At 37.2% G+C, this 12,362-nt stretch overlaps 1 protein-coding gene across 1 annotated transcript in view; it reads right to left on the bottom strand.

The window, feature by feature from the left end:
* Nucleotides 1–252: 252 nt before the first annotated feature.
* LOC107047696 (otoferlin) overlaps nucleotides 253–12,362 on the bottom strand; it is a 40,004-nt gene continuing 27,894 nt past the window's right edge. Inside the window, exons 23-26 of the mRNA XM_015270495.1 lie at nucleotides 11,345–11,580; nucleotides 7,424–7,596; nucleotides 1,103–1,203; nucleotides 253–433 (exon numbers count right to left, since the gene is read on the bottom strand). Of these exons, the coding sequence (XP_015125981.1) occupies nucleotides 253–433; nucleotides 1,103–1,203; nucleotides 7,424–7,596; nucleotides 11,345–11,580 (691 nt within the window). The remainder of the gene's footprint in view (nucleotides 434–1,102; nucleotides 1,204–7,423; nucleotides 7,597–11,344; nucleotides 11,581–12,362) is intronic.

Raw genomic sequence — 12,362 nt, 5'->3', positions numbered from 1 at the left:
GCCGAATAGACGACAGGAACTTGATATCGGCTGGAGGACTGTCTCCAACCTCTGGCCATCGCATAACTTTGGATTCTTGAAGAGAACTCTCCAGCTGTTTAGATCCAATCTTCGGTTCGTGAGACTCCAAACTTACCAGCAATAACGCTCAAGCACTCGGCCAAATGCAGCATTTAATTGCGACTCGAGGGGTAAAAGTTTTCACAGTAATTGATGGGTTAAATTCATGAAAATTGTATTTCTCAAATTCAATTACACAGCTAGTAACTTCTTGACCAGATAACCGGGGAATGCATAAATTGCGCAAACCAATAGCATGACAATGAGAAACATGGAGGAGCAGAGGATGATGCGCCATCTGTAATGCCGGCAGACAACGAAGCAACAAGCTTTCCAGGGATTACGAAACCAAGAGAATGAAGTGTCGGGTCGGCTGCAACAGAGAAAATAAGATTGTTATAACTCAATTTTACTGGGCTTATGGCATTATATTTCTTTTTCTTTTCGTCATATGTGCGCACATGTGCAGCAGTGATCCTGCTGTAACTGTGATACAATACAGAGGGGGTGTTATACACTTGCCGCGAAGCAAAGCAAACTTCTTAGATCTTCAAAACGAACATCGGACGAGACCTGTCGCAGCGAAACGCTTTCTTTTTTTTCATTTATTAGTTTTCTCCAGCAATTTGCAAGGTATTTCCGCTTTCCGTGCACTGTCTCAACCACCTGCTTTCCTCAAACTCCATATTTTACCAGCATACCATACACACACAATCGTTGAGCACGCAAGCTCATTACATTCGATAACAATCGTCACTTGGAAACTTCTGTTCCTAGCTTTATTGTGAGCACCAGTAGGAGCGTAATAGAATAGAGAAATCTCAAGTGCTCAAGACCTCGGAACCAAATACGTGACCCAGCCCTCGTGGCTCTAATATCCGTGAGGCATTATTTGTGGAAATATGCAATTTAGGGGCATTGTGATAAGGAATTTAAGAGACTGGTGAACGTCTTGGGGTGAAGTCTCCCCAGTGATGGAGAAAGAAAAATGTTGATGACATTATGGGGTGGGACCTGGGGATTGCGTGCAAGTGTTACTTACTCGGGTGGCGGAAGTGGATCTGGTGGCTCCCTCCCCTTTCCCACGGGCTCCTTGTCAGCTTCCGCTGCTGGAACTATCGTCATTTCCATTTCCACTTTACCCTGAAACAACACACAAAACACGTCAACTTCATGATAAGATCCTCGAAATTCCTTTCGATATCTCTTCCGTTGAAAATGTTTTTACTGAATGACGCTTCACAAAATGATGAACCGTGGGTAGATTATGAAGTTGGGGGAGATGGTTGTCATGTAAGGCTCAATAAATGACCCAGAATCCATCATCCCATCCCATCCCTTCCCCCTCATCCCACCCCTTGGAAATGATCACGATAACATTTTGGGATTCAATCGAAATTCTTTTTGGATTTCAGAAAATTTTCATTTGCCTTATAATTAGCATTCTTTTATTGGTCTTCTTTGGAGTTACAAAAGGATTATTTTAGAATTATTGTTACACCGGTAAGGTAACGAATTTCTATTCAACTAAAAGGTGCACGGAGAGAAATATTCAATAAAAATTAGAAAAAAGACGTAAAAATTACGTTTCGAAATGTAATCTGGGAGCGAAGTAAAATTCAATAAAAAGTGTCAATCGTCACGTAAATTCTACCATCTGTTCCGTAAAAATTACTCATCCGTCCGACGCCCCACGGCTAGCCATGAGTCACCGTGAGGGGGAGATTTTAACAACACGTTCCGCAATTTTTTCGGAACTTTTCGTAAAAATTCTTAAACATCCACGAATCTTCATGTTCTGAGGCATAATAAGTCTTGAAGTTTCTGTTAGATTTTACAACTTCCAGAAAAATTACGTGACTTTTTCGTATTTTTTCGGTGACAGACCCGAAAATTTACTGAACGTTTCAGATTTATTCTCTTATATTCCTATAGAAATTCACTGAAAATGATTCTCGCTTACAGATTACGTGAAATGTTCCGTAATTTTTGTTGAATATTTCTCTCCGTGTGCTGTTTTCAGTGTCAAATTACGGAGATTGTCCTCTAAAAAAAAATTACTTCTGATCAGCATAAAAAGTACTACCACCAAATACACTGTTAGAAGTTTCTTCCAAATCTCATGGAAGATATTATAGTAAATCTCGTGTGAGCGACATTGAATCGGATTTAAGGAAAAAATGGTTATGAAATTGCAAATTTTAAGTAGAATTCACGGAAATTCATGAGTTTTCAGCGGGAGTGACATGGGAATTTAACAATTTGATTGAATTTTCAGTGGAACATGAATATTCACATATAAAATGGCGAATTGTCAATTTTTCATAGAATTTTCCTGATTTTTCTGAATTTTTACGGAATAATTGAACTGAAAAATCAAGTGTTTTATTGATTTGCGATCATTTGAACAGAAAACCAATGAGCCAATATCACTCGAAGCCTTGAAAATGAAAATTACTATCATATGGTCCATAAAGTTTCAATTTTTCGTAACAATATGTGAAGTGACCTTTAATTAACGGAAAAGTTCATTGATTTTTAGGACAATGTTTTTTTCATGCAGCGATAAAGCCAATCAAAATAATTAATAATTGCGATAACGATTCGTCGTATCAAAGTGATTGCCGAAAACATGGTCCGGTTCATCTAGTTGAGCATCGGCTGTGTCGGCCGTTGGCACGATGAGCTCTCCCTGCAGTCTCCTCTCGGTTAACTAATCTAGTTCACGATCAAGTGATGACCGAGGGCATGGCCCCGGGGAGGGAGGTGAGGGGTCATAGGGGATATGGAAAAGCGTAGCCCACAGGTAACTACCCCCTCGCTGCAACAGCGTAGGCCTGAGTCCGGTAATCAACGTTGCTCAGGCTTACGCCTGGGTAACGAACAAATCCCCCGGATTCCAGTTCTACCCCATGCTGCTGCAGACGAGTTAGTCACGAACCCCAGCAGATAGAAGGGGTTCCCACACGCACGTAATTCCAACTTTGATCATATAAATTGGGATATCCCCGGTGGAGATGATTCTTCTCAGTTTTATATGCTCGAGAGAAGCGATTGCTCATCTCCTTTACCTTTTTCCCACTTCTACCGTCACTTGGCACTCTTAGCCTATCGTCCCAGTCATTTTTTAACTTTATTAATTAACAACCCGTTAACTATCGCCTGTAACCAAAAATAGAAGAGGAACTTTCGTTTCGGAATTTCACCTTCTTCACTGAGAGAAAAATATAATTCTTCTGACTATATTCCATCACCATCGAATGATATATAGTAGTCAAAAAGTCCTCAACAATTTTTAATGGGTTACGGTAACTATGGCCGGAGAAGTAATTACTACAATGGAATGTAGTCATTGCAACCATTTTATAGTTGTCCTCACGATAGATTTGTCGTGGTTACTTTTGAACTTGGATTAGTTTAACTGCATTTTGATTTGCAACAATTACAACAGTGTTTCATGCATTAAAATTTTGGTCTACCGTTTGGTACATCTTGAAGGGTAACTGGTGCATGTACCACCCACCTAGGGAAAATGAGTCTTTTTTTCCAGCCTCGCACTCTACAAGGAGTCATAAACGGTTAGAATGGGTTTTTCGAGGTGTTTAGTCGAAGATGTGAAGACGAAGATTTTTTTATTAACGTTAAACATATTTAATGATGCAATTCAATTGCCATCGGCCAGTGAGCGATGGAATCGAACTTTGAGGGTAATACCGCCCGGCAGCCGTCCAATACCCTCCACCTTGTTTTGATGACTTTTTTGAGCAATGCAGACCAACTCTTATAATTTTTCCTATTTTCATCCTTCGTTTCCATTTTTTGGCTCCATTTTGAAAAAGATTTCACGTGAATAATAATTAATTATCCTGAATTTACCCGATGTTCCAGTGACCACCATCTACCCCAAACAATCGAGCTGTCACTCGACCGTCCTCTAGCTGCAGAGTCTAGCAGCCCTATAGAAACCCTGGGCGGCATTACCCCCAAATTCTGGGCGGAATTACCCACAAACGCGGAGGCTGATATAATAGCGACTAATAACTGATGAAGATATTTTTCTGCTATCGAAAAGGTCTCAATGGATGTCGAAATGTATAACGAACATATATTTCACACTCCATTCAATTATGGACCAACTGAAAATTTGAAAATTTTTTAATTCTGGAGTCGAAATGTTTTAAGAATTCGATAGGAAAGGATTTGGATTTTTTTAACGATGTTTCGATGGGAGAAAATTAAAAAAATCTGTTGAAATTACTTTTTGTTATCAAATATTTGCATAAGAAAGAAAAGAAAAGATTTTTTTCTCAGCCAATCCTGAGAAATACGGGTGGGCGGTATTACCCGCTGGGTGGCTCGCACGAAAAAGTTAAATAGAAAAACTTATTGAATTCGTTAGAAAATTCTATTGAATTTCTATTAAACTTTCTATTAGTTTTTGACTGATTCCATTGACATGTTCAATAGAAAACATTCAATACAAAAAGTCAACAGAATCCGATTTTTCTATATAACTTATTCTTTTCATACAGTTTCTATAGAATTGGCTTGACTCAAATGTTCTAATTTTTTTTCATTCTATTTTTCTTTTCTTCTCATGAAGAAAATCAAACGAAAAAAATTAGACAATTTGAGCCGAGGAGATTCTATAGAAAGTATCTCAAGAGAATAAGTTATATAGAATAAAAATTGAATTCTATTGACTTTTTCTACTGAATATTTTCTATTGAACATTTCAACAGAGTCGGCCAAAAACCAATAGAACAGTTCAATAGAAATTCAAGAGAATTTTCTAACGAATTCGATAGGTTTTTCTATTAAATTTTTTCGTCCGTGGGTACAGGCACCAGCTACCCTATATCGAGCTTTAATATTTAACAGCTTTATTGTTGAATTTCGACTTAATTTTAGAATAGAAATGAGAGGTAGATGACTCATAACACACTTCTATAAAATGCTAGGATAATTTTCACCGAATTTTCATCCCCGTGTACATTATCAACCGTTACAATCGGCAACGGGTCATGTCGATTGAGACTGGACAATGATGAGGGTACTTGTCTGAGTAAACAAGAGACGTATATTCACAATCAATCTACCTCTCGATTGATATATTCCCCAATCGTACAGATAACACCAATTCGAATTCAGTATTGTCGACATTATGATTGGCTTCCATTGTCATTGAATAATCTCGGGAGCATAATTCCCATGAATTCGCTCCAATGACCATCTTCCTCCTTCCTCAAATGGATTCAGTATTCTCGGTGATATTAATTGGCAGTGGTTACCTAATTAGTACTGTCTGAATTTGCCGAGTAACAACATGCCTCTAGCGATTCTCTGTAATTATTCGTTGTTTCCCCTTGAATTATCTTTACCCTGTGGTTATTAGCTCAACCTGCGGTTTCTAGTGTGCCCTCATTTGTTTTAACATTCAGCCCTAAAATTCATTGCTTTCCTGTTTAATGATCTTCAGGAATGTGGGCCAAAGTGGTCACAAATGAAACGTTAAATCTTCTTCTGTAAACATTTAACTTGTGGAACAAGTGTAAACAGAGAGAAAAAATAATCTCGATTAGAGGTAACAATTTCTATATTCTAGAAACTACAGATTCTAACTTGAATTTTTTTTAATCCAGAAAATAATTTCTATTAAACAGTTCTATTAATCAATTAATTTCTATAATCAGTGAAAATTGAAATGTCATATTATTTTCCATCTAAATCGAATTTAATATCACAACTGTCACAACATGAAATTTCATTTTTTATCTTTCAAATATTTAGATATTTTTTTGTCAATTTGTCGTTCTGGAAATTTCAATTCGATTTTGCATGGCGCAGAGAACTGTAAAAAATATTAATGTATGCTTTAAAAAAAGCAAAAAAAAATGGAAATTTTGAAAGAGCGTTTTTCATTTTTATTAAGAAATAATGCAAAAAATAAAAAAAATCGAAATGTATTATTTATCGTGGCAAATGGCATGTTACCGCCGCTACATACCCCGCCAAAAGGTTAATTGAAATTAAATAAACCTTATTTGAATCAAATAAATTCTCTATTAGATTGGAATAAACGATTTATTTTATTTAAATAAAATTTATTTCATTCAAATAAACCATTTTTTGCGTGTAGGGGGAGGAGCACGAACTCGTAAATGCTTTGATACACTGCACATAGGCAAGCCATCAAAAAAAGGCTCTTTCAAAATTTTTTAAATATTAAAAAAAAAATTTTGATTACACTCTCACTACGGAATAATGACTATTCGCCCCGTAAAACGGTTACGAACATTGAGGTGCAAAACCGCCGTCACATTCGTGGAAATTACTACTTGATTATCAACTGTCACTTCTATTGGATCTCCATAAAAGTGAAAGCCGATTTGCACCTCATATTTCATAACAGTTTTACGCCGTGAATGATCAGTATTTCATAGTGAAATTATAATCAAAAAATATTCAAAAATATTTTATAAATTTTGAAAGAGCCCATTTTAGATCAGTTGTCTATAATCAGTCTACCAAAGAATTTAAGAGATTATCCTCCTCCCCCCAATGGTGGTTGACACGGCGCCATTTGCCATGGTAAATAATACATTTCTAATTTTCTCATCATTTGCACTATTCTTCAACTAAACTTAAAATCGCTCTTTCAAAATTTACCATTCTTTAACACGTTTTTGGCATGCAGCTGGATTTTTTGCGCTCCTCTGCATCATGCAAAACCGAATGGAAATTTCCAGACAAAAAAATCGACAAAAAACAATCTAGATAAGATCCGAAAGATAATCCAACCACACTGATAGAATGATTCATTTATTCCAAACAAGATTCGTTAACTATTAACGAATGGTAGAGTTGAATATGACGAAATGAATATTCGTTAATAGTTAACGAATGGTTCACTTGAATGGCGAAAGTCAAGTCAAACAAGGCTCCTCAAATATACATTCGTTAACTGTTAACGAATGAACATTTGGTGGGACCGAATAGACCCTCATCTTCAACCAAAATCCATTCGTTAACAATAACTAATCCGTTCTATCAGTGCAGGCCTCAGGTAAAGCTCAAAATTGATGAAAATGAAAAAAATTCGTCATTAAAGCAAGAAAGTTTTTCTAATTGTCAAGAAGTCTCGTTAACAGCAATTAACTCGTTCTATCGTTGTGCATTTCTAGAACCAACCCATTTTTTTAACTATCATTGATAACACTTTTTTCCTCTGTGTGAGGAGTAATCAACGCAAAGCTTATTTCCATCCTTTCATCTCCTTTGGACTCGTGCATTCTATTCTGCGGTACAAATCCCCCGTAGAAAGCGCCTTTTATTAGAATTCCTGGGGGTTAAATGTGCTTACCGCTTGAATGTAATCACCGTCAGACGTGGCACAGCTGAACGGCCACCAGGCCCTCGTTCTCATAACTTTAAATAGATTGACCGTTGGTGATTTTGTATCGGTGACCTTTAGACTACAGTTTTTCGAGCTATTGCTCCCACGTGGCATTCGCGATAAGTCCAATGTTAGAGAGCCTGAAATTCAATGACAATGTGGAGGAGACATTTTCAAGGAGTGGCAAAAAAATGTCCTCAATATTTTATTCCGAAGCGGTAATTCAGGGAAAGTTAATGCTTCAGCATTCGTCTCTGTAGCTTGATAAGACGTAATGTGAGGGGGAGGATAGAGTTTTCCGGAGCGCAGGACCCTTGGGATCTCTGAGACCCAGGAAAGCCGTTTTGTCAGCGGAGAATCACACTACACTACTTGAAGCCTCTACTTTTCCCCTTCCGAGTCACAAGGATGATGAGCAAGAGAAGAGAAAATGGAGGGAAAGGAGAGAAACTCGATAAGGAGTGGCCAGTGAACGTGTCTGACTATGTAGAGAAAAAAGGTTTCGATTTTCAGGGACATGTTACTCGTTTCCTGGAATATGTCACTGATTTTTAGAAATCGATCATCAATTATTTGTGATAGTGGATACTGCCTAGAATGACTCTGGTCGCTGTAATTTGGTGATTGATTCCTCAAAATTAGAGATGAATCCCTGAAACTCAGTCACATGCAGGGATCCCCATCAATTTTAAATTTCTGTAATATTACACGGATTTGACCCTTACATTATTGAAGGTTTAAAATATGTTAATTCAATTTTTCAAATAATATAAAATTAATAATCTGATTTTTTACGAATAATGATATATTTGAAATTTATTAATATGAAACTGTAAATTTACTACAAAGTGAATAATTCAAATTTTCGTCACTCGGCCCGATAAACGGCGCTTACTCGGGCTCTGTCGAGAGGGGGTAAAGAGAGTTTACCGCGGCACTTGAATAATCGGTGCTCCAAGGAGGGTAAATGAGACGCTCGGTGCTCCAAGGAGGGTAAATCTCACTTACCCATCCTAGGAGCGATAAAGTGGGCGTCACCATGTGCCCTGACGTTCCCCCCACTTGGGCATGCGCTCTGCGTTCGGGTAAACGTATAGTCGGATGAGCTGTACAGCGCCTCTAGCGGCCTTCTCTACAACTTAACCCACTAGTGGTAGCCATGTTGTTGTGTGTCATTGAGAAGATTTATCATTAGAAAAAAGTCACTCTCCGAGTTTTTGTTCAATTTAAAGTTGATATTTTTGTTCAAAAAACAACAATTTCTANTGAAATGGGATATTCGATTAGACAAGTAATCGTCAAACTTCCTATTGTACCCAAATTATTGATTAATAAAATAGTTGAAAATTTGAATATTTGAATTGATGATACTTGAGTACTCAGAAAATTTCAAGAGTGATGTTATCTAATTGAGGGTTACAATATTAACTGTAACAGAATATTACAAATTTGGCAATCCCTGGTGACATGTCCTTCACGGAGAGAAATATTGAATAACAATTACGTATCTTTTCCGTAATTCCGGAGCGAAATGTGTTTGCAGGAAATTTTACGGAACTGTCACGGAATTTTTCCAGAGCGTTCCGTAATTTTTAACTGAATCTCCTGTGAAAAATTACGATACCGTCACTTAAATTTTCTGAATCGATTCCGTAATCGGTGAGCGAATTGTGAGTTTCGTAATTTCTACTGAACATTTCTCTCCATGTTGAAAATGAAAACGTTTTAGTCTCCGTGTAGGGTAACCAGGCCAATAGATAGACACCGACCAAAAGATAGAGGATTTCAACTTTTTTAAAAATAGTATTCTGTAAAAAATATTACAGAAATTGTATTACCAATTTCCATTTTTTCTTATTTTTTGTTGATGAACATTTGGAACGGAAAAAAAACAAATTCTCGTGAAATAAAGTGTTGGCCCTCAGTCGCGGTGTGAGTAGTTAGATAACACACGTATGAAAAAATCGTATAGAAATTTCCTATACGGATTACGTATAAAATTTCTACAGGATTTTCGTATATGATATTCGGATATTTCTATACGGATATTTTTATACAAATCATTTCCAAACGATTTCTATAGGTTTGATTCTATACGACCCTTTGCCACATGTATAGAATTTTGCATGGAGTTGCGACATCCCTATACGTTTTTCTCTTGAGCGTTTAGATATCTTTCGTATGAAAATAAAAATTTACGTAAAAATTTCTGTATAGAAATAATTCCTATAGGAAATATTTGTATCGAAATATCCGAATATCATAAACGGAAATCCTACAGAATTTCTATAGGCAATTCGTACAGAAAATTTCTACACGATTTTCTCACACGTGCAGTCACGCAGTGTTGACGGAACAATGTGAAAAAACAGTCATCAAGAGAAATAAACACGGTATCTGTTGGATTATTATTATCGAAAAGGAACATTCTTCATTTTTAAACATGCAGAAGGATAAATTTGTTTGAATAACCATTAAATACGACCGTCTGTCTTCTGCCCAGTGGTCTATCTACTGGGTGTTTGGGCTGTACCCCACTTTTTCTTCATGTTATCATTCATTCTTCATTGTTTGCACTTCAAATCATTATTTTCCCATAATTCATATATTTTTTCACGTATAGAACCCATCGTTAGCGTATTTAAGTGATCTATCAATTTTTTATCTCTTGACGGACCTCAAAATGTCCTTAACCGTCTATCGATTGGTCTGGTTAGGGTGAACAGGCCAATTGCTGGGCGGTTAAGGGAAATTCGACTTTCGTGGTAGGATCTAAAATAGAAGAATAACCTAAGTGGAAATATAATGGCTTCTATACCCTCAACAATATTCTAATTAACAGAAAAAAATTATTTAAAGTGAAAATAACGAAACAAAGAGTAATGAAATCAAGAAATACTTGAATGCAGCCAAAACCCCTAATTTCTGGACGACTGGGCCATATTTTTTTATTTCTTAAATGTCGATGAATGGAAAAAATAATTGATCACACGGTTATACACGAGTAATATTGTTGAAAGGTGAAATAATCACCAGTAATACCCCAAGAGCTTCAAAATTATCGGGTATTTCCCGAGAACTTCGTTGCAAACACGTGAGGGTGTCAAGTTTTGCAGGTTAAAAAATCCCGAACGCTTGCGCGAGGGATTTTTCTGCAAAACTTGGCACGATGGTTTGTTTGCAGGGGAGCTTGAGGGAAATACCCGATTAATTTTGAATCTCGAGGGGTATTTGTCGAATTATTTTTCCCAATCGGATTTTGGCCAAGCAGAGTGCAGTGGACACGATCAGGGGGTGAATTGGGGAAGATTTGAACAAATTATGTTAATAGAAATACCCAATTTCCATAGACTGTCAAATATAAGATTCTATCTGAAATGAGCCGAAAAAATTAATTTAATTCATCTTGTATNAAAAAGAAGGGAAGAACTACTGCGAAATATTCAAAAGCTAGGAGGAAATATCCGAAATAAAACTGTCGGGTAGCCTTAAATACTGCGCTCTGATTGGTTGAAATCCGATTGGGAAAAATAATTAGTAAAATTTTCGTTTTATTTACGGAATATTCAATGCACGTTGAAATCGTCCAAAAACTAACCCCGTCCAGAAATTGACCTGTTTACCCTGCCCTAGTTCCACACGTCATAATCCCAATGAAACATTTATTTTTTTATTCTCCAGATTTGGGCAGAGCCAGTGCAATAAAACTGACGAGACAACGCCCGGTCATCGATCCTCGAAGCTCAGTTCGTTCAACTAAACGATCAGTTTCCGATACCCACTGGCTAAAAAGGGGGATGAGAGTTCAGCTCGAGCGAGATTTGTCTCGTCTCCGGGAAACTTTATCCACGGCGAAAATACCGCCTCGTGTGGCACTGTGATTTTTACCTAAAAAGTCATCCTGGGAGAAATGATCGCTGTCCCAGACTTGTATATTCAATCTGCAGGGTAGCTTTTGCTCAGTCGTATCACGTGCGAGTACCGAGAGCTTTCTCCTCACAACCATGAGATTTTCCGATCGTGAATAGGTGAAGCGAAATACAAATCTCCAGTTGAAGTTGCCCTCGCCATTTAGAGAATTATAATGAACATCCGTTTTCTGGTTATCGTCGTACAACATCCACCTATAATAGATTACGAATCACTGGGGATTCTCGCATGATGTTTAGGGAGAAAAAATGGAAATAAATTGAGGGTATCTGGAATTGGTTAATGCCAATTGTTGTAGTGTGGCGACTTTTTCGTTATTTTTTGTGATTCTTGAAGAGCGATATGGAGACATATTTTTTTAATATATTTTTTTTTGAGTTAGGAAATTAATTCGAGTAAATAAAGTAGGGTTTTGAGGACGATTTTTTCTACTTTTTTTACCTTTGGAGGCGGAAGGACACAGGTATCACATTCGTCAAAAACTAAATTTGTGCCCTGGTGCTCTGATGTACTGATAGACCTCTCGGACATAAGTTTCGCCAAAAACAGAATTTGTGCCTTAGTGCCGTGATGTACTAATATAGCACTCTGCCATAAATTTCGTTTTCAGCGAATGTGAGCACAGATTCACATTCGTGGAAAACGTAATTCGAGCTCTAGTATTGAATGTACTATTTCTCCGTGTGTATACATGTAAAATTTTAAAAATCATAATCGGTCATTTTCGCACGGAGAAAAAGTTGGAGAAAAATGGCCGTGACTATTCGCACCATTGCGTGAATCACTCCCGTACACTCCATACCCGCGTGAAGTTTATGTGTTTCACGCAGCCGAATTTTCATACTGCTGTGTATTTCACGCAGTTGACGTTTCATACTACTGTGTGTTTCACGCAGTTGTATTTTTATACTACTGTGTGTTTCACGCAGTTGTATTTTTATACTACTGTGTGTTTCACGCAGTTGTATTTTTATAC

This window comes from Diachasma alloeum, unplaced genomic scaffold (assembly GCF_001412515.2).
Source record: "Diachasma alloeum isolate Michigan unplaced genomic scaffold, Dall2.0 Dall_scaffold_78908, whole genome shotgun sequence".
Classification (NCBI taxonomy): domain Eukaryota; kingdom Metazoa; phylum Arthropoda; class Insecta; order Hymenoptera; family Braconidae; genus Diachasma; species Diachasma alloeum.
Note: the sequence above shows the minus strand (reverse complement) of the source record. Positions and strands in the feature narration are given on the sequence as shown.